Consider the following 26,010-nt stretch of genomic DNA (forward strand, 5'->3'; position numbering starts at 1 on the left):
TCTTCTCTGGGATCAGATTCAAGCAAGGAGACGACACAATAAGGGTTTCTTTTTAACAAAATCTTTACTTTTCTTCACGCGGTTCACAACAAAGTCAATCTCTTCTCCCTCTGAGCTCTCCACCTGCACTAATTTTTCTTTAATGGCTGCGTTCTATAACACCACACTGGCGTAGCCCTGTCCCTTTCTCAGGGTCCCAGCTCTGCACTGTTCCTATTCTCAGGGTCCCCCCCATACCCTTATATTTGCCCAGCAGCAACGCCGACAACGGGGACCTGTATATAGGGGGACGGGTCTGACCCCAGCACACCACACATCTTCTCCTGTACCCTTCTCCTGTCTCAGGGACTTAAACATCTAGTACTCCTCCCAGGGACTAAACTATTCCTTCACCTCTACTGTCCCTGCTGTAGGATGTGGCTAAGGTGCCCAGCAGCTTTTACCTAACCACATTGCTACCTCTTGTTGAGAAGGCTACTTTCACACTTGCGTTAGTCGCAATCCGACGCGTCCATCATTGCGTCGTCACGACGGATGAGTCCTTTTTTTGTTAATGGACGCAACGGATGCATTATTTCACAGGAATCCGCTGACGGATTATTTTGCTCAGATAATACTTCCTGACCAAAATAGGGGTACTACACAACCATTATACCTCTCGGCGGATTCTGCTGCAATCCGCCGCAGTGCGTCGTTTTGACGAGACATAATAAAACCTGTTACATTCTGCGTTCTATCTGGCTGGTGCACAGTCAAAATATCGACTCAGCGTCGTCCGGCGGATGCAACGTAGACACATTAGTCGCAATCCGTCGTCCATACAAGTCTATGGGAAACAGCAAGCAGTTAACGGATTGCGCCATTTTCCAAAGCGAAGGATTGCGCCTAACGCAAGTGTGAAAGTATCCCAACACTCTCTTTTCCTAACACATTCTTATATCTTACTTCACCTTACACATGGACAAAACACATCTACTTAACATAACTACCGTAATTAAGTCCTACCAGGCCTCAGCGCTAGGTGGTTCCGGCTGCAAACGTCTTGAGCTCTGCTACATTACAAGCAGCACTTACTGAACACTCAACATCAAATACAGTAAAACGATATGGTCGGTGTCTTTAGGGGGAAGTTTGTGTTATTGCCAAGATGCTGCTGTTCTGTAGCCCACAAGCTTAGAGACTCCTTCAGTCTACAGACCAGGGAGACCATGTATACCCGCTCTACCACCCAGCTTAGCTATATCAACATGTGCACATGTACGGCCCCGGTGTTGGTCGGGCTGCTCGGATCCGGTATCTTGGTGGCTCGAGGGGCCTGGCAGACACTTTGATCCGTGAAAGGGGGTATTCACAGGGATTAGTTTGTGACACCACCTGCGGGTTGCGGTAAAGGGAGTACCGCCGTTGCTGGGAGGAGATGGTGTTGGGCAGCAAGGTGTCAGTCCCTCCACAGGTAGGGAAGGCCCCGAACTCAGGGTGTTTGTGCTTTGGTCTCCTGCACCCTGTCCTCCCAGGATTACTCACAGTGCTGGATGAGGTTTAGAAAAGGAGATAAACACTGCAGGTAAACCAAAGTCTGAACATCGGCCGCGAATCCGTCCAAGTACCCAGTGCCACCGATGTCACTGATCTTTAGCCTGCCTCCGTGCACACTTTGTGGTCCACGTGGCTTGAAGCTGTTGGGGTCCCTGCTCTCCATTTATAGTGTAGCTGTGCTCTTGAGGGCTGGCACACAGGACTTTAGTGGGTTACTGTGTAAGGATACACCCCTGTCCCCCTCATTGTGCTGATGCCCTCAACTCTTAGCTTGTAGGGAAGTCCTTGGAGGTCCTCTCTCTTACAGATTAATTGCCAGGACGTTAAATCTGCTCCTGACCTAGGGTCCTGTACCCAGTCATGCTTGGTACCGGCCAGTTCTTTTGGGCCTTCTGGTGCCAACAGTCCTCCCAGACTATGTCCATCACACCCTCATACAAGGTCCCTGCTACCAGTCCACAACTCCACTGGACCCAGATCACCACTTGCGACCCAACCAGTGGCCTTAGCTCCCAGGAGCTCACTCTCCCAGCTCCTCTCTTTGAAGCCTACTTCACTCTGTCTTCCTCTCAGTCTGCTCAGCCCCCAGTGGCCAGCCCATTTCCAGTTTATGCACATGCTGTGAGAGGATTGGGTTTTGTGGTGCAGATGGCAGTGACATTGGCTTCTTGGGCACCTGGAACCATGGAGGGGGAAGGGCTGCCCCCTGGGTAAGGCTGCAGTACCCTGTGGCAACCTGAACCAGGAGAGTGCAGCTGTCGGGGGGGGAGGGGGGGGGGGGGGCAGGAGAGTGCAGCTGTCGGGGAGCAAATAGGGGACAGAAGAAGGTAGTTGAGAGCTAGAGCCATCATTCAGGGAGCTCCAGTACTCACTTCAGGTTGCACTGTGTCATCTGAAGCCTCCCCACCCCTTCTAGTGCTGACTGCAGGACAATGGCAGTGTGGGAGGAGGGATACAGTCTCCTCAGCAGGTCTGTGTCGGTGGGTGGGGCATTCTGCTGTGGCTCTGGAGCAGTCAGTGCATGCGATTGCTGTGCTGAGGAGGCAATCAGCTTTTCTACCCTCTTCTAAAGGAGGGGAGGGGTGTATGGGTATATAACTCATCTGGCAGTTTGTGTATGAAGCAGGTGCTATCTGCAGCACCAGTGCCTTGTCCCAGCCACCTGTGCCCAAGAGGAAAGTTACCCCTGTGCCTATGTCCCTGGTTTTAGTAGGGTCGAGCTGTCCGGTATGACTACAGTAAAGCAACAAATGTTGATCCAAATATTGCTTTATTAAATTACAAGTTAACAAAACCAGTTATTCACTTAGAGACCCTTACTATACAGGTTGCACTTAAGCATCCACCAGTAGCTGACTTCCTCTGTAAATGCTCGAAGCTGTTGCCTATATAACTAGTTCTCAGCAGGGGGTAATGGAACATCAGTTGGAGGGTCTGATGTAGCCAAAATTCTCATATCCCGGCAGTACAGCACAGGCTCTTTACCCAGGCCAAGCTGGTAGGACCAGACGTAGATTTTCTTATGAGGTTGCAGAGTCCCAGAGATGGTCTCCTCAATTTCAGTGGCTTCACTCCATGTTTCTTTCTCAGTGTTGACACTGGATCCACCATATTCCGCCGTCAGGGAAAACTGACTCTTGACAATTAATTTAGTCAAACCACCGGTTTCTAGTGAGGCAGTAGTGGACACCTTCCAGTTGTGTGTTATGCTAGACATCTTCTCCTTTGCATACCTGATCTTCTTGCGGATGCTCTTCTTCCACTCCATAGGGGTCTGGGATTCATTGCTGATGGTCTTGATGCATGACCATTCACCGTACACTGACCCCTTACTAATGCCTAAACCCCCTGGGAGAAAGGGGATGACACTGGGATGGAAGGAGAAGATGTGCGAATTCTCATTAGTTGAGAAGTCAGTGCTTTTTACATATTGGATCCCCCACTTGTCATGAGGCTTCACAAAGTAATAGAAATCAGCAACACCAAAATAGTAAAGACCACCCCTACAGTTGGGGTGCAGAGGAAATTCTATACTGTCCTTATCCTCACACATGTTTGTGGTTTTACGGTAGACGCCTCTGCCTGGATAGATGATATAGAAGTGACCAAAAGCCGTCAGGTAGTGTTCTCCTCCTTGGCAGTTCTTGTGTAAGGGGTAAACGATGGCATCTTCATCAGTGGTCATGTCCTTCACACGGCGATAATCTTTTCCCTTGATTATGTAGAACAGGTTGTCTTTAGTAGCCAAGTAATGATCTCCTCCTGTACATGAAGGATGCAGGCTGAAGATCTCCAGATTATCTCCACTGTTGAAGTTGGTTGATCTCATGTAGCAACCAAGATCAGAGCGGACAATGTAATAATATTTGTCCACTCCACAGAAGTCCACTCCATTTACCAGGTTCTTGGGGACAATTTTTCCACTCATGATTGTGATCCTGAAAGAAATGAAAAGCCAAAGTTAAACATTTAGATTTTGAAGAAGTGACCATTCTAATTCTTTTAGAGCTTAGCTTTACATTGACTTATCAGCTTATGTGGATATACATGAAGACTGCACACTATGGCCCCAAATCAAGATAATTGTGCTAGAACTGGAGTAACCATGAGTGGGAAAGACTGATCCATGATCATTTGTGGTGCATCCTAACTGACTGGTGCATGAATGGGCACTCCACTTGAATGATTGAGAAAGCACCTTAAATTTCTCTGTACAACCCTCCCCCCAACCAAGCATGTAGCATACATCTGTTTGTGAAGGTTCAGCATTTTATAGTTGAGTGCCAAGAACGCTCCTGATGTTGCACCCCTGAAGCCATCAGGGAGCTACAAGGTACTGCATCCCCACCAGGATGCAGGGCCTACCCCCTAGGGACCCAGAAGACCAGTGCCGGTAACACAAACACTCCAGATAATACCCGTCTCCTCCTCCCAAGCCCCCCCCCCCCCACAACAACCCCCATAGACTGGTACAAGGCTAGGGTCGGACCAATGGCTGGCAGCCTAGAGGTGGAGCCAATCCAATCCAGTCCACTAGAACACCAGGTGGAAGGGACAGAGTGGGACAGTGAGAGTAGTTGTCGAGAGGTAACAGTGAAGGAGAAAGTAAGGACTGTTGAGAGTGGAACAATGACCTGAGGGCTCAGGCAGTTAGTTGTTCATGGAGTACTCCCAGAACTATGCACCAATGGGGTACAGAATCCTAGGTCAACCTGAAAAGCTGCCCAGTGAGGAAACCACCAAGGACTTCACTGACCTTGAAGTTCGGGTCACAGTAGCAACAGGAGAATTGGGGACAGGACCAGAGACTCCAACCCCACAGGGTTCACGCTACCATCATACGGACTGCTGTAGAAGACAACAAGGAGGGGACCCCCCAGCTGATCCAAGCCACGAGGACCCACCAACCAAAGACAGGTGCAGGGGAAAGAAGCCACCAGGTCACTAAACCGGCACTAAGACTACAGGGACCAGCTGGTCTTGGGTGACCAGTTACCAACTTACGGTGAGTAAAAGAACCAGTTACACTGAAACCCCTTGTGTGGCCTACCTTCTTTCAACACCCATCTGCATCACCTATCCTCTGGGGCCCAGCCCTGCTTGCTGAGGGCCTAACATCCAGGCCGCCACCAATACCAGCCCCAGTAGAGAAAACTGCAGCGGCAGCTCCATCCACATAGCCACAACCCGCAAGTGGCGTCACGTGTGACCATTATTCAAATCCCTTGTAAATATTACCCCCTTTTTAAAATCACGGGACTGGGCAACAGCCACCAAAGTGACATTCCCCAGTTATACACCGCCCGGGACAGAGTACCCCATAACCCTGGGCGACACTGACATTTCCTAAAGTTAACAAGAATTAGCCACCAGGCCAGATCCTGGGTCACCAGTGTCTCCACCGTCCGGTCACAGACCACGAGCAGGCTCTGGCTTCATCTGTGATTTTCCCAAGATAGAGACATTTTTCAGACAGTGCATGGGGCTGCTGCAACCATTTCACCAAAACGTTTGTGCCGCCGACCACTGCTCTATCCTTAACCTCAACAGTCACATTGTCAGTTTCCCCATCTGTAGGTCACAGAACCACCTCAAACCTATAGATACCGACCCAGAGTTCTCCTACAAGGACCTCCCATCTCCTGACGCCGTAGTTGCATGTCACCGGTATCATTTACCCCCTTTCCTAACATTGTGCATGTTCAGTGTTGGGGCCACATGTATGGAGCCGTGTTACACAGCCCGTATCTGCCTCTAGGAGCTGGGACAAGGTCTGAGCTCTGACTGCTGGTTTTTAACCCCTGAAACCACAGCATAAGATGCAAGGTCTGGGTAGAACCATCCCATGTACTGATGTGAACCTTCAAAATATAATTGTGGTTTGCCATGGCAGCTGAAGAATGACTGTGCTGGTGTAGAGCCTTCACACAGTATCTAGATCCCCTCAGTACTGGAATGGTGCATTAAATGCATTCCCCCGCCGCCATCTCCATAGTGTTCTAGCATCGGTCCAGTCAGTCTGTGGGGACTTGTGATCTGCCGGCAGCTCCAGTGTGTCATGGAGCATGCCGGGAGGTCACAACTTAATACAAGTCTATGGGAACCTCACTGGCTCTATAAACTGGCATTCAGACCTTGTGACAAAAAAAAAAAAAAAAAAAAAAAAAAAGTCACCTAACAGATTCTTTTTAATTACTACAGTGATTAAAAGCAGTATCTAAATGGTTAACAGCAGGAATCAGAGCTCACACCAACCACTACTGGCCTGGACAGATCATACATATACACTAGAAAATGTATAAGGTTTGTTATAAGAGGCAATAGATAAACAACATCTTCCACCAGCCTTTACCCCAAGTCTCAAGCGATCAGAAGCTCCTCCACTTTCCCTACTACAAACAATAGTAACACAATCAAGGTGTCTACTCACCAGCCTACAGGTCCAGCTGCCTCAGCCCCAAACCTCCCTGCAAGGAACACACCAGTCACATGACCACCTCCACCGCTCCACCCTTCTTATATCACTACTCCTCATTGGCTGACATGTGCAGCCATCTGATTGGCTGTCTAAAGATTATCTATGGGTCAATATTAGGCCCCCTTCACATGTCCGTGTCTCCGTATTTGGTCCATTTCCTCACGTGCTGGAGACACGGGCACACGTAAACTCATTAAAATCAATGGGTCTGCGCACACATGCGTGTTTTGCCATGGACCGTTTGTATGTGTGCTCCACACGTAGACATGTTCATTTTTCTCCAGCATCACGGGTGTCACACGGACCGCACGGATGTGATCTGTGTGGCACGCATCGGAGAAAACACACGTGTCTGTTAAAAAAAAAAAAATAAATAAATTTCTATACTCTCCTTCTCCAGCGCTGCTGTCTCTGCCACTGCTGGCACTTGCTTCCGATCACCGCTCATTATGCTCATTGCATATTCACTCCACTGCGGGCCGGAAGCAGCAGCAGCGGGGAGTCGGCAGGACAGGAGACCGAAGATCAGCACCATGGACAGCAATGCAAGGGACAGGTGAGCAGAAAGTTCCAGTTCTCCCGAGTGTTATCACGGAGAACACACGGAGAACACACGTGTGCCATGAACACGGCACACGGAGGACAATACGCACCTTTAACACGTCGGTGAAAAACTTGTGATTTTCACGGACGTGTGAAGGGGGCCTTAGGCTGCTTTCACACATCAGTTTTTTGGCATCAGGCACAATCCGGCGAAAAACGGATAAAACGGATCCGGCGCCAGATCCGTTTTTTCCCCATGGTCTTTTATTAGCGCCAGATTGTGGCGCATGGTATTGCGTTTCATCCGGCGTGCGCCGGTTCTGGCAAAAGTTGTCTGTACGACCGCCGGACAGGACGCACCATGTATGACCTTTTTCACACATCACTTTTTGCTATCATGCGGAATTCGGCGTTTTTTGTAAAAAAACGCATCCGGCACCGGATTCGTTTTTCCCTCATAGTGTTGTTTTTGAGCCGGATTGTGCCGCATGGTCTTGCGTTTTGATCCAGCGTGCGATGTATCCAGCGAAATGTCTGTGCGGCTGCCGGAAGGAACGCAGCATGCAACGTTTTGTGTACGGCAAAAAAACGGATTGCGACAGATCCGGCGCTGTCCTTTTTTTATACAATGGTAGCCTATGGGCACCGGATCCGTCACCATCCATAATAAAAACGGAATCAGGTGATGGATCCGTTTTTTGTTTCTGGGCATGCCCAGAACATATGTAAATTCACTTCTGGAAAGAAAAAAAAAAAAAAACAACTCTCTCACCGGAAGGGGAAACATGAGACTGATCCGTTTTTTTGCCTGATTCGTCACATCAGTTTTGTCACAATCTACGACAGATCCGTCGCATCAGGCATAATCCGGTTTGCGCCTGAAGAAAAGAAAAATGTGAAAAAGTAAAGTTTTTTTGTTGTAAAACAAAAAAACGGACGCCGACGAATCCAACGCCGTCCAGCGTGTTGTATAATGGTAGCCTATGGGCGCCGGATCCGTCATAATACGGCAAAAAATGCAATGCAGCGACGGATTGCGTTTTTTTAAACTGAGAATGCTCAGTATCACAATGGATCCGTCGAAAAACGGAAGAAAGGGATGGAAAAAAACTGATGCGAGGCATCCGTTTTTTCGACGGATCCATCGCATCAGTTTTTTTGCCGGATTGTGCCTGATGCCATAAAAAAAATGGCCTCTTTCACACGTTCGTGAATATCACGCATGACAACACAAGGCCTACACATTAAATTAAAGACACCACACTTGAATAAAGTAAATGGCATAAAATGGCCGTGACATTTATTAAGGGTTACATAATAAATAAATTAATTAATAAATAATTAAAACCAATATTTTATTAAAATTCTTCCATAACCATATACCATAAACAACCAGTCCGCCAGTAAAACTGGCGACTTTACCCAAATACTTTCAAAAAGAAGTCCATAACCAACCAGTCCACCAGTAAAACTGGCGACTTTCCCACTAACAAATGTCACGACGAGAGCAGCTCATGAAGTAGTCTTTCTCCAGGGGGGGAGGGTGGGTGTTCTTCTTGATCTTCAAATCTTCTGACAGCCAGCTGACGGAAGCAGCTACTTTTATAGTTAAAATTCCCGCACTTTCTCCCAGCTGATCCAATCAGCTGGCAGCAAAACGGGCGCGCAAAAACCAGACTAAACCTGTCAGAGCCAGAATACCTCAGAGCCACTGACTGAAAATTTGTTAACCCTTTCTGCACCTGAATAAAATGTTAACCAAATTCACAACCAAATAGTGAGGCCTGTGTTATCATGCGGTCGCTACGGCATACGAGATACCGTGCTCTGAACATGACAACACAAGGCCTACACATTAAATTAAAGACACCACACTTGAATAAAGTAAATGGCATAAAATGGCCGTGACATTTATTAAGGGTTACATAATAAATAAATTAATTAATAAATAATTAAAACCAATATTTTATTAAAATTCTTCCATAACCATATACCATAAACAACCAGTCCGCCAGTAAAACTGGCGACTTTACCCAAACGCCAAGGACTAACAGTCCTTGGCCCACCCCCACTAACAAATATCACAGCCATTTCTCGATACAATTTTGGAGCCCTAAATTGAATATGTCCAATCCCACGTCTGACAGATGGACTAAATCATCCCTGTAAAGGCCACTCAGAAAACCCTCCAGATCAAGATGTCTGTAGGTTGACCCATTTATAACTGGTAAAAACCTTTCCATGGCATGGTTTATCCTTTTCCGAATCCGCTCCCTGAACCTCAGCCTGTCACAATGCCACTGCAAACGGGGAACGATTTCGGAAAAAAACCAAACCCGCATCAGGAAACCATGACCTAATGATTGAAAGGTCTCTTCGCATGGCAGCAATCAGATCAAGAGTTTTCACTTTTCCAATATCATTCCCGCCCAAGTGCAAAATGATTAAATTTGGAGAAGGCCACAATGTTTTTAAACAGCTCATCTCCTTCATCAGTCCGTCCCAGCTCATACCTCTAACGCTGTACCACAAAATGTTAAAATGTTCAATATTAATGGCTAAATTCTCTCCATATGACCTTCCTGATGCTCTTCTCTTGGCCCAAAATATGTAAGAGTGTCCCACTATCCAAATGACAATGGGACCTACAAAAAAGAAAAAGAAATTTTATACTAACAACCTTGGACGGACATAAATTTTGTAACGCTTTGACTCCCATCTCCCAATCCCCATAATTTTACTAGCCGGTAACCCCCTTATGGCTGTTCCGTAGCTGCCCCTATACGAAAAGAATGGGCTACCAATACAAATCCTCAACGACTTATCAGTAACAAAAACATCTGAAAACATCAATCCTGACAACCGACTCCTACTAACAGAAACTAACTCACTAATCCTAAAAGCTCCAAAATATGCTAAAACGAATGCCACCCTAAACACCATTGACTCAAAGTCATTAACGCAAATATATGGCAACACATTCCACAATGAGAGCAATAACTTAAGCGAAATAGGTCTACGATTATCCGGCTTCCACGTCCTTTTCCTATAACCTTTCAATGCCTGTTGAACTGGGAAAAAACTCTTCAATGATAACAGACCATGCAATCTCAAGAAAAAAGACACACCTGAAAAAATATTAGAAACTGACCCCACCGCTAAATTCTTTCTCATCAAAAAATCCAGAAATTCAAGCGCTAAACTCACATTACTCTGAAAACAATCCACTTTATGAAAAACACAAAAAATTCTGCCATTCTAACCATGCGGCCGAATACCTGGCCCATGTTGAATCAGCAATAGACCTCTTAATAGCCGAAACAACTAAGCCATCACTACATTCCATAAAGCTTCTGGGCACGGGCTCCCGAGAGAAATTGCCATCGGTTCCATACAAAAAAGTTCTTCCCGATCCTGCAGAGACAGAGCATTGTCCAACTTATTAACCCTGTCTGGTTCCTGCTATCTGATACCAACAGCATCCTTTGATTTGACCACAACTTACCCCAGACCTCAACCAACCGCAAAACTGGAAATAAGGACATTACCGTACTATTGCCCGTCACAACACTAACCTTCCAATAATTGCGCCAAAACTCAAATAATAATTCACCTTGACAAAAAACACCAACACCGTACTCACCCTGACCAAAAAACAACTACAAAACGTAGGAAAGTTCAAAACTCCCGCCGAAAAAGTACCGCCACATAAACAAATCTTCCTTAAGCTGATGTGCCAAACTAATATAAGAACCCGAAGATGATAATCCCTGAGTATCAGCCTTCTGTCTGTCTGGGTAGCGACCTAACCATCCCAGCATGTTTTGTAACCTCACTAGAGTCGCCGCCTTTAAAAATGGACTCTTTACTGTTGTGTTGCTGCTGGTTACTCTGATTCTGTTTCTTAAAGCATTTGATGACGGCATGATTGCCCCCGCAGAAGGAGCACTCATGCCGAAATCTGCAGTTAGATGCAAACTTACAATTTGATTCATTGTAAGCGAAACAAAATCCTTTACTAACAGTAGAATTATTAATACTCTGTCCACCAAACTGGCTTCTCTGAGGAAGCATCAGATTCAGCCAAAGACCGATGTCTTTTTGACCCCACAGCACACTGCGATGGATGGCTAACTTCTGACGAAAACTCTCATCATAAGTCAGCCATGCCTGACCGCCGAAGCTGCGATAAGCTTCCAGTATGCTGTCAAGGTGCTGAAATAAACCCGAACAGAAGGGTTCCTTTCCCCTAAAACAGAGGAAAAGATGCAAAATGCCTGCAGCCAGATATGAAAAGATCTAAGGGGACCTTTCTTCCTATCATCCAACTCCGTCTTATCCTCTTTATTAACATTTTCTCTGTTAGACGGAAGCAGAGAAAATAAATCAATAAATTCCCCCTTATAAATCTTTTCTTTAACTGGCTGCGGCAGATGAAAACCCAGGGGAGACAAGTCACATGTCACTGCCTCCTTAAATAAATAACCAGGCAATGACATGGACTCCTGACTACCAATAGGGGCTGCACTACCCCCCCTAGGCGTCCCTCCCCCTGCTAACCATTCTCCTAACACCTTCCTAACTACAGACTCCATACTAACAGACAGAGGGTCGACACACGAGACAGACAGGGGAACATTGAACATCTCACCCCTCCTTCTGCTCTGCGATCCTCGGCCCTCCTCTGGAATTCCAGCTTCTGCAGCTGAGCCACGCTGACGATCCTGTTCTCTGGCTCCAGCTGGCAGATCATCTTCTTCAGACGGGGAGTCAGACCAGGGGGCCCCCGTCGCTCTTCCGGCCTCCGGCACGCTCACACTTGCTGGTGCAGCCCTGCTCCTGCTAGGATTTTCAAATCCCTGGGTCAGCGCCGCGCTTTTACGACGGCGCTGACTAGATGATCCACTCTTCCTCTTCCTGGACACATGACCGGGTGCAGGAGGATGACGTGCTGAAGTCCCGGCAGACAAGATGGGCGGTGATAACTCCGCTCCGGCATTCCCCTCTTCTCTGGACGATGACGTCGGGGGGAGGAAGCTGCTGCGTCTCTGGGACCTCCTCCTTGCTGGGATTTCCTCAGTCAGCGCTGCCATCTCCTCAGGAGCGGTGAGTTGAATCACCGCAGCGTCGCAGTACATCTCTTCCTCAGCTTATGCTGGCTGCCTGGGCACCGCCAGGCATTGTTTAAGCCAGGCTTCTCCGCCGACCTCGCTCGCCCTCTTCATGAACTCCTGTAGCAGGCTCTCCATCAGCTGTTCTTCTTGATCTTCAAATCTTCTGACAGCCAGCTGACGGAAGCAGCTACTTTTATAGTTAAAATTCCCGCACTTTCTCCCAGCTGATCCAATCAGCTGGCAGCAAAACGGGCGCGCAAAAACCAGACTAAACCTGTCAGAGCCAGAATACCTCAGAGCCACTGACTGAAAATTTGTTAACCCTTTCTGCACCTGAATAAAATGTTAACCAAATTCACAACCAAATAGTGAGGCCTGTGTTATCATGCGGTCGCTACGGCATACGAGATACCGTGCTCTGAACACGTTTTTCATGGACGTGTCAAAGGAGCGTTTTGCCCTCCGTGAGCCGTGTTTATGGCACCCGTGTGTTCTCCGTGTGTTAGCCGTGATAAAACACGGAGAACGGGAACTTTCTGCTCACCTGTCCTTGGTGTCGTTGTCCGTGGTACTGATCTTCGGTCTCCGGTCCTGCCGACTCCCCGCTGCTTCCGGCCGCAGTGAAGTGAATATGCAATGAGCATAATGAGCGGCGGTCGGAAGCAAGTGACAGCAGCGGCAGAAACAAGAGGGTTGGAGAAGGTGAGTAAATTTTTTTTTTTCTCAAACACGTGTTTTCTCCGGTGCGTGTCACACGGAATATCTCCGTGTGGTTCATTTGTGTTCCGTGTGACACCCGTGATACCGGAGAAAAACGGACATGTTGACGTGTGGAGCACACGGACACACGTATGCTCCACACGGTCCATGGCAGAACACACACGTGAGCGCAGACCCATTGCTTTTAATGGGTCTACGTGTGCCCGTGTCTCCGGTACGTGAGGAAAAGGACCAAACAGGTACCAGAGACATGGATGTGTGAAAGAGGCCTTAAACTGCAGCTGATTGGTGGGTGCGGTCATGGTGTAGACAGCTCTTCCTATTGCCGCCTTCACACAGCCGTGTTTCCGGTATGTGTGGTGTCCGTTTCCACACATACCGGAGAAATGGATACACGTAGACCCATTAAAATTAAAATCAAAGGGTTTGTGCACAAGTGCATGTTTTCACCACGTGTCCATGTGCAGCATACATGTGTCCCTGTGCTCCACACAGTGACATGTCTGTTTTTCTCCCGAAGTGCAGGCATCACACAGGGCACACACTGATGTGATCCGTGTGACATCAGTGTAATACGTACCAGAGAAAACACCTGTCCCTTAAAAAATAATAATTTTTTTATACTTACCTGTCTCCGGCGCTGCTGTCTCCAGCGCTGCTGTTGCTTCCGGATCTGCTCATTGTGCTCATGCATATTCGCTGCACTCACTGCAGACCCCGGAAGTGACAGCAGCGCTGGAGACAGGTAAATATACCAGCTCATGCTGTCCCTGTGCTATCCGGGACACGCTTGCACAGGGACAGCACACGGAAAACATACACAAGAACAAACATACTGACCCGTGGACCGTCACACACATGCGTTAACTGCATGGAAGTGTGAAAGAGGCCTGAGGTGTGGAGGGAAATCACAGCCGGAGCCTCATGTGCAGACATCGGTCGTATGCACCTACAGAGATGACATCAGTCTGTGAAGTGACGCCATTAAACCCTTCCCAAATGGGCAATTTTCCATTTTTGCCCTTTTGGTTTCCCTTTTTTTTGCATGAGCCATATTTTTTTTTTTTTTTTACCATTTACTGAAAAATTAGAAAACCATTTCACTTGTGGGAAAATTGCAAGAAAAACATTACATTTTGCAATTTTTTTTAAGGTTTTGTGGTTACAGGGTGCATTTTTTTTTTTATTCAAGTGGTGTATATATATATTGGTGTGTATATATATATATATATATATATATATATATATATACATACATACATATACATACACACACACACACACACACACACACACACACACACACACACAGTCCCCATTATCACAGGGGTTTTTTTTTACATTGATGGAGCTGCACTAGGGCTTGTTAATTCTTTTTCTTTGTTAGCAAAATTAGTGAAACAAAATAAAAAAATGTGGTATAATCATATCGTCATGTAGAAAAAAAATGTCATGCTATTTATGCTGAATAGTAATTTTTGTATTTTTTTTTTTTAATTACTGAATTTATTTTTTTTTGTTCATTTGTTCCACCACCGAAAAATTACAATAAAAAGTGATCAAAAAATTAAGGCGATTTCACAGAGTTTTTTTTCATTAATTTAAAAACCATGACTTTAGAAGCAGAAACTACTTTTTGGAGAAGTTTTGGAGCAGCTTTTTGTCCCCTGAGAAGCAAATTTGAAGAATTTTTTTCCTGAAAGTTTTTTTTCTTTTTTGCAGCGTTTTGAGTGGACATTGCGAGGTTTGAAGAATTTGAAGAGTTTTCCTTCAAAATCCATTTCAAAGAAGTGAAATGCACTTTATTTTTTTACCCGAAGGAGCTTTTTTTAAAAAAAAATCCTCTTCAGAAAATAAAACATTACTTACACAGCAAAGTGGATTTACCATAGACTTGAAATAGATTCCCAGGTGTTTATAAAGCAAATTTTGAGGAGGATTTTATAGCATTTCTGATTAGAAAAAAAACTTAGTGGAAACGTCTAGACTGCGTTTTTTTGTTGAGTTTTTTAGTGAAATATCCTGGTTTTTGAGGAGGATTTTGGAGAGTTTTTGCATAAAAAAAACTAAATAAAAGACTCAATGTGATCACAGCCTAATATGTATCTGAAAATGCGACCAATGAACCCTCCATCCAGAAACTGAAAAACTGACCCTGATACAAATCCAATACAGGAAAAAAAACCTTTCACTTTTGGCTCAGAATCCGGTGACACAAAACAGGTTTTGTTTTTTTTAAGAGCATTTATTGCAAAATAGAAACAAAACCACATGAATTTGGTGTCGCCATCATTGCGCCGACCCTCGGAATAAAGGCGAAAACTGGAGGGGTCTCAGGAAATAGCAACACTTTTTTTATAATTTTTTTTTACAACATGAGTAACTTCAAAAAAAAACTTACAAATTTGGTCTCGCCATCATCATACTGCCCGCACAATGAAGAATGTAAAAACTAAACCAAAGAAAACAATGTACAAGTGCAGCGTTTTTCACAATTTAGCTTCACATTTTCTAGCACATTGGTAAAATGAAAGGCGACATTCACACCTACGCCTCGTCCTGCAAAAGACAAGTCCTCAGACGTCTACTTGGACAAACAAAATGGAAAAAAAAAAAAATTATGATTCTTTGAAGAAGGTCAGGAACAAAAAGTTATGAGTGTTGGAAGAAGCTGAGGAAAAAACTGAAAGTGCAAAATGGAAAAATCGCCCGGTCTGGAAGAGGTTAATGGTGTCACCGCTCAGACCGTTATCACTTGCAGCAGATGCCGCTGTTTGTATATGAGGGCCCACTCACACTTGCGCTATTTTGACGCAAACGGAATCCGTCAGTAATGTAGTACAGTTCATTTATTTACAGTGGAAGCGCGTTACTATGGCGCGTGTGTGTGTCATGCAGTACCGCGTGTGTCCACATGATGTCGCGCTTCCACTTTAAATAAATGAACTGTACTACATTAGGCTACTTTCACACATCCGGCTTTTTGCCGTTTTGCCGGATGCGGCGCTCTCCCGTACAGTTAATACAGTACAATGACAGCGCAACAAGCGCCGGTCACATGCTGTCATGTGACCGGCGCATGTGACCCGGAAGTTACAGCGCTGTCATTGTACTGTATTAACTGTACGGGAGAGCGCCGCATCCGGCAAAACGGCAAAAAGCCGGATGTGTGAAACCGGCCTTACTGACGGATTCCGTTTGCGTCAAAATAGCGCAAGTGTGAGTGAGCCCTGACCAATGTCTGCACAGGAGGCTCCGGCCGAGATTTCCCTCCATATGTCATTGGAAGAGCCGTCTGCACCAAGACCGCACCCAGCAATCGTCCAATCAGCTGCAGAGTTCACTAATGATCTGTAAATGATCTTTAGATCAGCCAATCAGATGTCTCCACATGTCAGCCAATGAGGAGCAGTGGTATAAGAAGGGTGGGGCGGTGGAGGTGGTCATGTGACTGGTGGAGCTGGAAGGAAGGTTTGGGCTCTGGGACATCGGGAGCTGCAGCTGGTGAGTAGAAACCATGGAGGCTTTATTATTGCTGATGCACTGCTAAGGCCGGTTTCACACATCCGGCTTTTTGCCGGATGCGGCGCTCTCTTGTACAGTTAATACAGTACAGTGACAGCGCTGTAACTTCCGGGTCACATGCGCCGGTCACATGACAGCATGTGGCTGGCGCTTGTTGCGCTGTCACTGTACTGTATTAACTGTACAGGAGAGCGCCGCATCCGGCAAAAAGCCGGATGTGTGAAACCGGCCTAAGTATAGTGAAAATCATGATCTATGCTAATGTTGACATAAGCCCTGTAATGACCAGCATGGGGGGGGGCAGCAGACCCTTCCCTGTTATAGCAACCCATTGGGGGCTACTGATCATGTCCTGGGTGTGTGACATGCTGCGCCCCCTGCTGGTGAGCGGTTACATATGGCTGTTGGAGATTGATGGCTGCTTTTATTAGTGTTGTTTGTAGGTTTTAACAACCTGCTTTTTATACAATTAACCTTTTAAACTTTCTGTGGAATCTGCCTGTAACTGCAGAGCCCCATCTGAGCTTGGATTGTTGCTGCTATAAATCCATTGCTTGTGCAGAGTCTCCTGCTCTGTGTATAGGATAAATTAATCTGCAACTTCAAGACCTCCTAAGGTTGGAAATTACCCAAAAACCTTATTACTCTTATTTTCAGTATTTTATCTGCATCTTAGCTGGGTTTTGAAGATGCAGCGTGTCAATTCCCTTTTTTTCAGCCCCTCCAGGCAATAGATTTGCCTTACAGAATGCAGTAAATGTGTCAAACGCATGCCTGTTTTGCTGCTGGTGCATTTTTTTTTTTTATTTTTTTTTTCCCCAAAATTGCTACATGTGTTGTGGTTTCAAAAAGATGAACATAGCCTAAGGCTACATGTGCACGCTGCGGGTTTTTTTTTTTTTTTATATTTAGCCTCTGACAAGGTGCAGTTTTGGTTGCAGGAAAAAACTGCACTGTGCATGTAGCCATATGCAAACACTTTTACATACAATGATACTGTATGAAGTGCAAAGGTATCACCATGGGATTAGATGCAATGTCTCAGGGTACAGTACTGCTGCTTTGCTAGTGCATCTAAGCATATTTGTGATCCTGTGCTGCTGCACCCAGGTATAGGATATGCTGCCCAGCTACTGTGCCCAGAAGGCAATGAGTGATTCTGAGACCGTATCTAAGGATCTATGACTCAGGAAGGGTCTTTGTCCAGAGATGGCTGTTACTGCACAATATAACTGAATTTGGGTACTGCGACTGTTCAGTAAGTTGTAAAGCCGCTGCCTGACATTGTATGGTGTCTAGTCTGAGATGCATAAATACTCCCAGGTCCTCAGGTGACTCTCCTAGCTGCTCTCCCCTATTGCATTTGGTGCCTTCAGGTTATTGATGCCCAGATGCAAAGCTTTATATTAGTCTATAAAAGATCTTGACCAGTAGGAAGATGACAATCTTTCCAAGAGTCTGGGCCTGGTCCGTCCCTGGAAACCTTGGATGGGATCTTGTCTGTAACTGCAGATCTGACCAATAGAAACGCTATTGTATCAGGAGCATTGGACAGTGCTTGTAAATGTTTAATTTACAGCTTATCAGTACAAAACTGTGGTACTGTTAGGCTATGTGCGCACGCTGCGTTTTTTTGACGCTGCGTTTTTGTGCGTTTTTGGCCGCTAAAAATGCACCTGCGTCGAAAAAACGCATCAAAAAATGCATGCGTTTTTACTGCGATTTGGTGCGTTTTTCCAAATGCATTGCATGGTCGAAAAACACAGCAAAGAATTGACGTGTGTGTGTGTGTTTTTTTTTTTTTTTTTTTTGTTTTTTTTTTTCTCCCCCAAGCTCAAAAACGCAGCTTAAAAAACCAGTTGTGTGCAGACAGCAAAAATGAAAACTCAGACTTTGCTGGGGAAGCAAAGTCATGCAGTTTTGAGGCCAAAAGCGCCACGAAAAACGCACTGTGCGCACATAGTGTGAAGCCCCACAGGTGTTGCTGCTGTGTCGGTGCATTACCTTCAGGGACTCCACGTAGCTGGTGCTGATCACAGGTAGGGAATCTTCGGTTTTGATCGTGACGCCACTCTCAGTATTGCGGCCAGTAGGGACCGCCACTGCAGGTTGAGGGTCGCCTGGGGCTGATGGTATGTGCAGTTAGTTGGAATAGCCTCCTGAGAGTGAGGCAAGCCCCAGGGCCCGATGTAGGTTTGTAGTACCACAAGTCGCAGAATGACTCCACACAGGCAGAATTGTCTTTCAGGGTTTTTACTCACTTCAGGTGGCAGGGTGAGTAACCCGGGCGTAGCTGGGATGAACCAGATGGGAACCAGGTATCCTTCAGGCTGACTTTATGAGGGTGACTACTGACTCGCCTTCCTTAGCCCTTGGTGGTTTGGGGTGACCCCGACTTTGAGTCCCTATGGGGGTCACCCAGGGAAGATGCTGCAGCCTCTCTCCCCCTTTTGTTTGCCGTTTGCTTGTTCCCCGGACCAGGCCACTCCAGCTGCTTGCCTCCTGTGACCTATGGGCCCTCACTGCGGTTACGTGGCTGCGGCTTCTGTGGTGTTGTGGTGTGGGCTTTGAGAGCCCCACACCGGCAGGTTTAGCAGAAGAAAGCTGGATCTAACTTCGCTTCGGGATCTGCCGCCCGGTTGGGCCTGGTACTCTCTAGCAGTCTCCTTACTTCCCACTCCGTGCTTTCTCTCTAGCTGAAGCTGGCTTTCAGGTAGCACTCCTAGTTGACCGTTCTCCCCCGTCAGTAGCCACTGCGCGGGCGCTGTTAGACAGCAACAGCCCCACAGGTCTGCTCCTCACTCAGCCCTATGGAGTTCTCTGCTCTAACTGACTCACTGCTCCTCCTCTCCTGTTCTTGCCTACGCCACCTAGCAACCAGATTCTCTTACCACACCCCTTGAGAGGAGATGGAGGCTTTTGGCCCCCTCCACTATTCCAGTGAAGGTCAAGGCTTTTCCCCCTCCTGGGATCCCCAGGGGTCCTCTCATGGGTACATGTGTGAGACCTGATCACTATGCGCCTGTGTTCCACACCCCGGTCAGCCTTCTGGATTACCTGTATTGTACTGTCCCCAGCACGGGTGCAGTACTCAGTGGTGCCTGACCAGGTCAGGGGCGCCACATTAGCCTAAGTCTGGAAAAAGTGTTCCAGTAGTGATGGATTTGCAAGCTTTCAGAGCACAAAGGCTCCAGAGGGCAGCGGTGGTCAGTCTGTGGGGGCATCATGGATTTTAAACAAGTCTTATCTCAAGAAGTGATATAAATAAACACTTTACAATTTGTTGATATGGATGTCTAAGCCTGTCCAACAATGTCATCTATGAAGCTTCAATCAAGAGCAGAAATCATGTTTTATATTCCATTTCTAACACCATGCAAACACAACCCCAAATAATTATGCACTTTTTGTGCATTTGTAGCTGAGGCTTTTTCAATTAGTATTTCATGTAATTCATTCTTCAAAATTTACATTAACTTTCTTTTACTACTTTCAGGATCACAATCATGAGTGGAAAAATTGTCCCCAAGAATTTGACCAAGGGAGTGGACTTCTGTGGTGTGGCTGAATATTATTACATTGTCCGCTCCGATCTTGGTTGCTACATGAGATCAACCAACTTCAACAAAGGAGAGGATCTGAATGTCTTCAGCCTGCATCCTGCATGTAGTGGAGGAGATCATTACTTGGCTTATGAAGATGACCTGTTCTACATAATCAAGGGAAATCAATATCGCCGTGTGAAAAACATGAATACAGATGAAGAATCAATAGTCTACCCCATACACAAGAACTGCCAAGGAGGAGACCACTACCTGTCAGCTTTTGGTCACTTCTATATCATCTATCAGAGCCGAGGCGTCTACCATAAAACCACAAACATGTGTGAGGATAACGACAGTATAGACCATCCTCTGCACCCCGACTGTAGGAATGGACTGTACTATTTTGGTATCTCTGATTACTATTACTTTGTGAAGCCTCATGATGAGTGGGGGGTCCAATATCTAAGATGTACTGACTTCAGCCAGAATGAGAATTCGCAGACCTTCTCCTTCCATCCCAGTGTCATCAACTTTCTCCCAGGGGGTTTAGGCATTAGTAAGGGGTCTGCATATGGTGAATGGGCATGCATCAAGACCATCAGCAATGATTCCCAGACCCCTATTGCATGGAAGAAGAGCATCCGCAAGAAGATTGGGTATGAGAAGGAGAAGATGTCTAGCATAACACACAACTGGAAGGTGTCCACTACTGCCTCACTAGAAACCGGTGGTTTGACTAAATTAATTTGCAAGAGCCAGTTTTCCCTGACGGCTGAATATGGTGGATCCAGTGTCAATACTGAGAAGGAAAAATGGAGTGAAGCCACTGAAATTGAGGAGATAATTGCTGTGACTCTGCAACCTCATCAGAAAATCTACGTCTGGTCATACCAGCTTGGCCTGGGTAAAGAGCCCGTGCTGTACTGCCGGGATATGAAAATATTAGATACCTCCAACCCCCCGACTGATGTTCCATTACCCCCTGCTGAGAACTAGGCACAGGTGACGGCTTCCTGAGATCTTGTAGAGCATGAAAATTGTCCTCCATTGGGTGGGACCGGCACTAAGGGGCTCTGCCTCTGTCACAAGATTTGTTAATTGGTAAATCAATAAAGAAATAATGTTTGGATCAACAGTTGTGAATTTATTGTAATGAGGTCAATATGGCTAAACCCAGGGAGATGCCTACAGGGGGAACAGAGGTAACATTCCCCTGGGGCATTACATTACACAGCGCCTGCTCCAGTCTGTGGGTGACTAAGCTGCTCCCCCTGCCCAATGTAATGACATCAGTGGACGTTGGCTCTGAGATTAAAGAGTAACTGTTTTGTAATTGTATTATGTAGTATAATTTATTGTAATCAATAAAAACTAGTTGTGTTCTCTTCAACCCTGTTCTTGACACTGGACGTACTCCATATGTGACGCCCCCGGACAATCTGCCCTCTCGTGCAATATCCACCTCCTTCTTGGTTATGGGTCCCCAACTACATGGTGTTGTCTACAACAGTTAATAAAATCCTAGGTATACTCTGCACCAGACCCACCAGTGGATGGCCTGAGTGTAATAGGGTTGCCCACTTGGGGGGAGGGGGGTGGTGTTAGGGGAAGTCAGGAGTGTCAGTCGAGGGAAGTAGTCTGGAAGTGAAGGAAAAAGGCGGTCAGGAGCAGGGCTCCTAGGAACAATTTAGGTAGCAGACAATGGTCTGGGCCTAGAGGAGCTGGATCCCCAATCACAGGGGATTGTAACAGGCGACACAGAACTGTTGAGGACAGCCGGCGGCCTTGTACAATCACCAGGCTGGGACTAGGGCTTGATGGGGTACATGGACCCTAGGTCAGGGAGTAGCTTCAGACAACCTGACGAGAACAGAGCCTTCAAAATCCACTCTCCACCCGCTCCAAAATCGGGGTGCTAGCGCAACAAGGGGGGATAGGACTTTCCACTCAAATGGTCTAAAAAATCCCAAGCATGAACCCTGAGAGCAAGCTCCCGAGCCGCTCGGATCCGTGCTTGTACTGCGGGTGGTGGCTCGAGCCTCTCACAGACCTGGGGGTCACGTCACTCTGCAAGGGAGTTGGCGCTACACGCAAGGTCTTGGGTGAGGAGCTCCACGGCCGGGGCCGCGGTTGTTTGGTTTGGATCGTAACTTCGTGACGCCACCCACGGGTTGTGGTGAATGGATAGACACCACCACTGCCGTTAACTAGGCCTCCCAGGGACTGTGTTGCGCAGCTTGGTGTTGACACCTCCATGGGTAGGGGAGCGATGGTCCCGAGGGAGGTGCTGAGGCGGGGGAGCAGGTGATGTGTGTTGGACGCTGGTGCGGTGCGCGGCCCGAAGGCACTGGTGTACTCACTCTGACACAATACACTGGAGTCTCTGGTAAACCAAACTGAGTGATGAACGGGGCCCGCAGCCGGCTGCAGCTTCTCCCGCTATAGGTTGGTGGTTTCCGCCTTTCTCCTGCACCTCTGTGTGTAAATGTTTGACTCCTATGCCTAGACACCGGTAGTCCGCTCCCTGACTTGTATATGCCGTAGGAGCCCGTTTGCCCGCAGACTCTGCCAAAGGTGACTGGGCTCCGACCCAGCCACCTGAGTAGTCTATGGCAGGCCTGGGCGCAGGTCTGCCCTGGGACCCAACCTTCCTCCTTCACTGTCAAAACTATTCTGCACTGTCAACTTGAACTTGTGTCTTTGTGTTCCCGCCTCCAGGACTGTGAACTCCTCGGTGGGCAGAGCCAACTGCCTGGCTCTGCCCCCCCTGGTGTGGACATCAAACCTGGAGGGTGGTGACAAGATTTTTAGTTTGACTGATGTCACCTAATCGGGAGGGGGTGTGGTGTTCTGTGTGACTACCTGGGACGACCTGACTAGTCCAGGGCGTCACAGAAGCAAAGAGAATAATATATACCTGTTTGAGATATGTGTTCATTTCACTAATATCTACATATAATCCTTGTTCATTCCCCACATAAGAAGCGCATGGAATAGAATAGACACCTGTTTATATGGAATATATGTTCCTTTTTCTGTAATCTAAGGTAGAGAATGAACATGGAATATATAGATTACAGGAAAAGGAACATATAAACAGGTGTGTATTATATTCAATGTGCTTCTTATGTGGGGAATGAACAAGGATTATATGTGGACAAACCACAGAACGCGGACCCCTAGTGTTCCATACCATGGAGACCCACTTACCAGAGACAGGTGCAGGGGAGGAAGGTACCAGAGAACCAGACTGGCACTGGGACAAAGGGGACCTGGAGGCGAATGCAGCTGGCCTCTGGCAACCAGTTAACATCTCAAGTGAGTAAACCAGTTGCACTGAATACCTGTCTGGACTCCTTCCGACGCCCACTGCACGATACACCCGCTGGGGCAATACCCTACTTGCGGAGGGTCTACCATACTAGCTGCTAATACCACCAGCCCCAGTAGAAACACTGCAGCGGCAACTCCCTACACTTAGCCGCAACACCGCAAGTGGCGTCACAAATAAACTTTATTCAATAATCCCCTGTAAATATCCCCATTACAAAAAGGGCTCAGGGCATGGAACTGGGAAACTGCCACCATCGTGACATTCCCAAGATGTACACCACCCGGAACCGAGTACTCCATATCCCTGGGTGCTACATCTTGAGTTCCGGATCAAACACCCAGAATCCTGAGTCCGGCACTTGGGCAACTTTGAAACGGCAAGGATCTGTACTTTTACAGTCCAGGTCCGCCCAGCCCTAGTAACGTGGCAAGGGGTGGTAGTCATGGACAATGGTTTCAGTCCTTCACTCACCCCAGCATGCTACAGACACAGCGGTTAGAGTGGTTTTGGAGGTGTTATTGCAGCAGTGGGCCTTCTTGGCTACAAGCTGGCTTCCTACTGCATGGTTCAGACTTCAGGGTTACTAAAGACCAAGTTCAAAGTTGAATAAAGTTTACTTGCACCATATTTCACTTCACTTAAAACTGGGCTAACACTCAGCTTCTCACCAGGCATTGTGACGTTGGTACATTTTGGCTCTTCCATTGCTGCTGCAGTCAGTCTCACTGGCTACCAAGGAGGATGGGGGTTTGGGTGTGTGCTGCCCCCGTGCCAGCAGCTGAGCTGCTCTGATCCGGTTTCTCAGTGGCTCGAGAGTCTCCGGACCCGGGGGTCATGCGGCCACTCAAATCAAGGGGAGTATTTACAAGGTAGGTTATAGAGTTTGTGACGCCACCCATGATATGTGGTAATTAGGAGTACCCCCGCTGCAGCTGGAAGTAGCTAGGGATGATGGCATGGGGCTGCCTGGTTATCCGTGACCTGCCTCCTGGCACTAAGTTTACTTCTTTGGTGGTCCAGGTAGTGTGAAACTTGCCAGGTCCAGCTCCCCACTATGGCTAAGTGTGGGAGCTTGAAGCAACTCCTTGACCTAGGGTCCACGTACCCAGTTGTGCCCTGGTCCCAGCCCAGTGATGGTGCAAGTGTGGCGCCCTGGACAAGCCAGGGGCCACAGAGAACAACACCCCACACTCCCAGCAGGCACACCGAAGTCAGACACAAAACCCTTGTTGCCTTCCTCCAGGGGCTGATGATCACACCAGGGGGTGGGCCAGGCGGTTGGTCCCGCCCACCGAGGAGTTCACAGTCCTGGAGGCAGGAAAAGCAGGCAGATCAGACTGCACAGACAAAAACAAAGAACCATTGCATCCAAATAAAGGCCCGTCCTAATGAAATAAAGACAGACACCATTTTGTTGGCAGATCCTGGGATACTAGGGGAAGGGGCCGGACACAGGCCCAGACCCCAATATATAGGTAGAAATTACACCCTATAGGTGGGATTGGGAATTCGGGAGGGGCCAGGACGGAGTCCCCTCCCAAACAAAGGAAGAGCAGGGCCTGGATGGGAGAGGGGGCTGGACAAAAACAGCATTGGAGGTTAACCCCTTGCTGCCCAGTCTGGGGCAGTTTCATTATGCACTACACTGCCCACCAGACTGCACAGACAAAAACAAAGAACCATTGCATCCAAATAAAGGCCCGTCCTAATGAAATAAAGACAGACACCATTTTGTTGGCAGATATCGGTCACAGCTTTACTGATATATTATTATTTTACAAACTTATCCAAACTCATTAAAACTTGTAAAACATATTTTATAAACTTTTTTCAAACTCTTTAGAACTTGTAAAACATAACTTGACTCCAGGTGAGAAGGGACACTCTACCACAGGACCAAGGACTTCCGCTCTCTCACCAGAATGCTGTTGACACATGCCAAGGAGGAGACCAGTCTCAAACTGAACTCCGACCCCCACCATTTGGAAAAAAGGCTTGCTCCAGGCCGCCCTGGATCATAGATAAAATTGTGTCCAGACCGATATCTGCCAAGAGCACACCATCTTGAAGCATTAACCTTCGGTTGTCACCTTCCAACTAAAATCATCGGAGCAGACAACTGCCTGCTGATGGCAACCACCTCCAACAAGACCTGAGCCATCTCAGGCCTCGAACCAAACCACCAAGCAGTTCGACAGAGTAGAATCCAAGATTGCGACTGTTACCAGCTCTCTGAACAGCCCAAAACACGTAGAAATGGCCAACAATCCAAAAACCATTTTTTTTTTTTTTTTTTATAGCAATGCCGAACCTTTAAAGAAATTAACTAAAGTAAATGTGCTATAAAATTAGTTACTACATGCAATAAATCGTGCGATGCATATCTGACAAAAAAAGCATAGTGCAATTTACCAATATGCACTGTATATCAGAGTCTGATAAAGCCCACCCTGGCAGCCTCAGTGGCTACCACAATGAAAAGGAATGAGTCCCAAAGTGATCAGGGGGTGAAAAAACGGCAAGCGGTGAGGCAGCACCGAAAAAAGGAGCGGTAAACTGGTACCTAGTAAGGGGGGGACCATCCTAATAAACTAACAGTGAGGTACCAGTAGACCGACAACCAAAAATTCCATCAAACGCAAAGGGCAGGTAGGGCCAGGGGAAGGAAAAGTCTAATCCCAGAATCTCTGGCCACTTGGTCAGTTTGGGCTCCTG

At 47.1% G+C, this 26,010-nt stretch overlaps 1 protein-coding gene across 1 annotated transcript; it reads right to left on the reverse strand.

Moving 5' to 3' along the window:
* Positions 1–2,892: 2,892 nt before the first annotated feature.
* Positions 2,893–12,013, reverse strand: LOC142245826 (uncharacterized). The gene is made up of 2 exons (XM_075318799.1): positions 11,709–12,013; positions 2,893–3,974 (listed from the first exon to the last, which is right to left on the reverse strand). Exon 2 carries the CDS (start codon positions 3,962–3,964, stop codon positions 2,930–2,932), a length of 1,035 nt encoding a protein of 344 aa, XP_075174914.1. The 5' UTR covers positions 3,965–3,974; positions 11,709–12,013; the 3' UTR covers positions 2,893–2,929.
* Positions 12,014–26,010: the final 13,997 nt, after the last annotated feature.

The sequence above is a fragment of the Anomaloglossus baeobatrachus genome, chromosome 7, assembly GCF_048569485.1.
Source record: "Anomaloglossus baeobatrachus isolate aAnoBae1 chromosome 7, aAnoBae1.hap1, whole genome shotgun sequence".
Lineage (NCBI taxonomy): Eukaryota > Metazoa > Chordata > Amphibia > Anura > Aromobatidae > Anomaloglossus > Anomaloglossus baeobatrachus.

Coding starts and splice junctions, on each gene's coding strand:
- LOC142245826 (XM_075318799.1), bottom strand. CDS start 3,964: ATGAGTGGAAAAATTGTCCCCAAGAACCTGGTAAATGGAGTGGACTTC.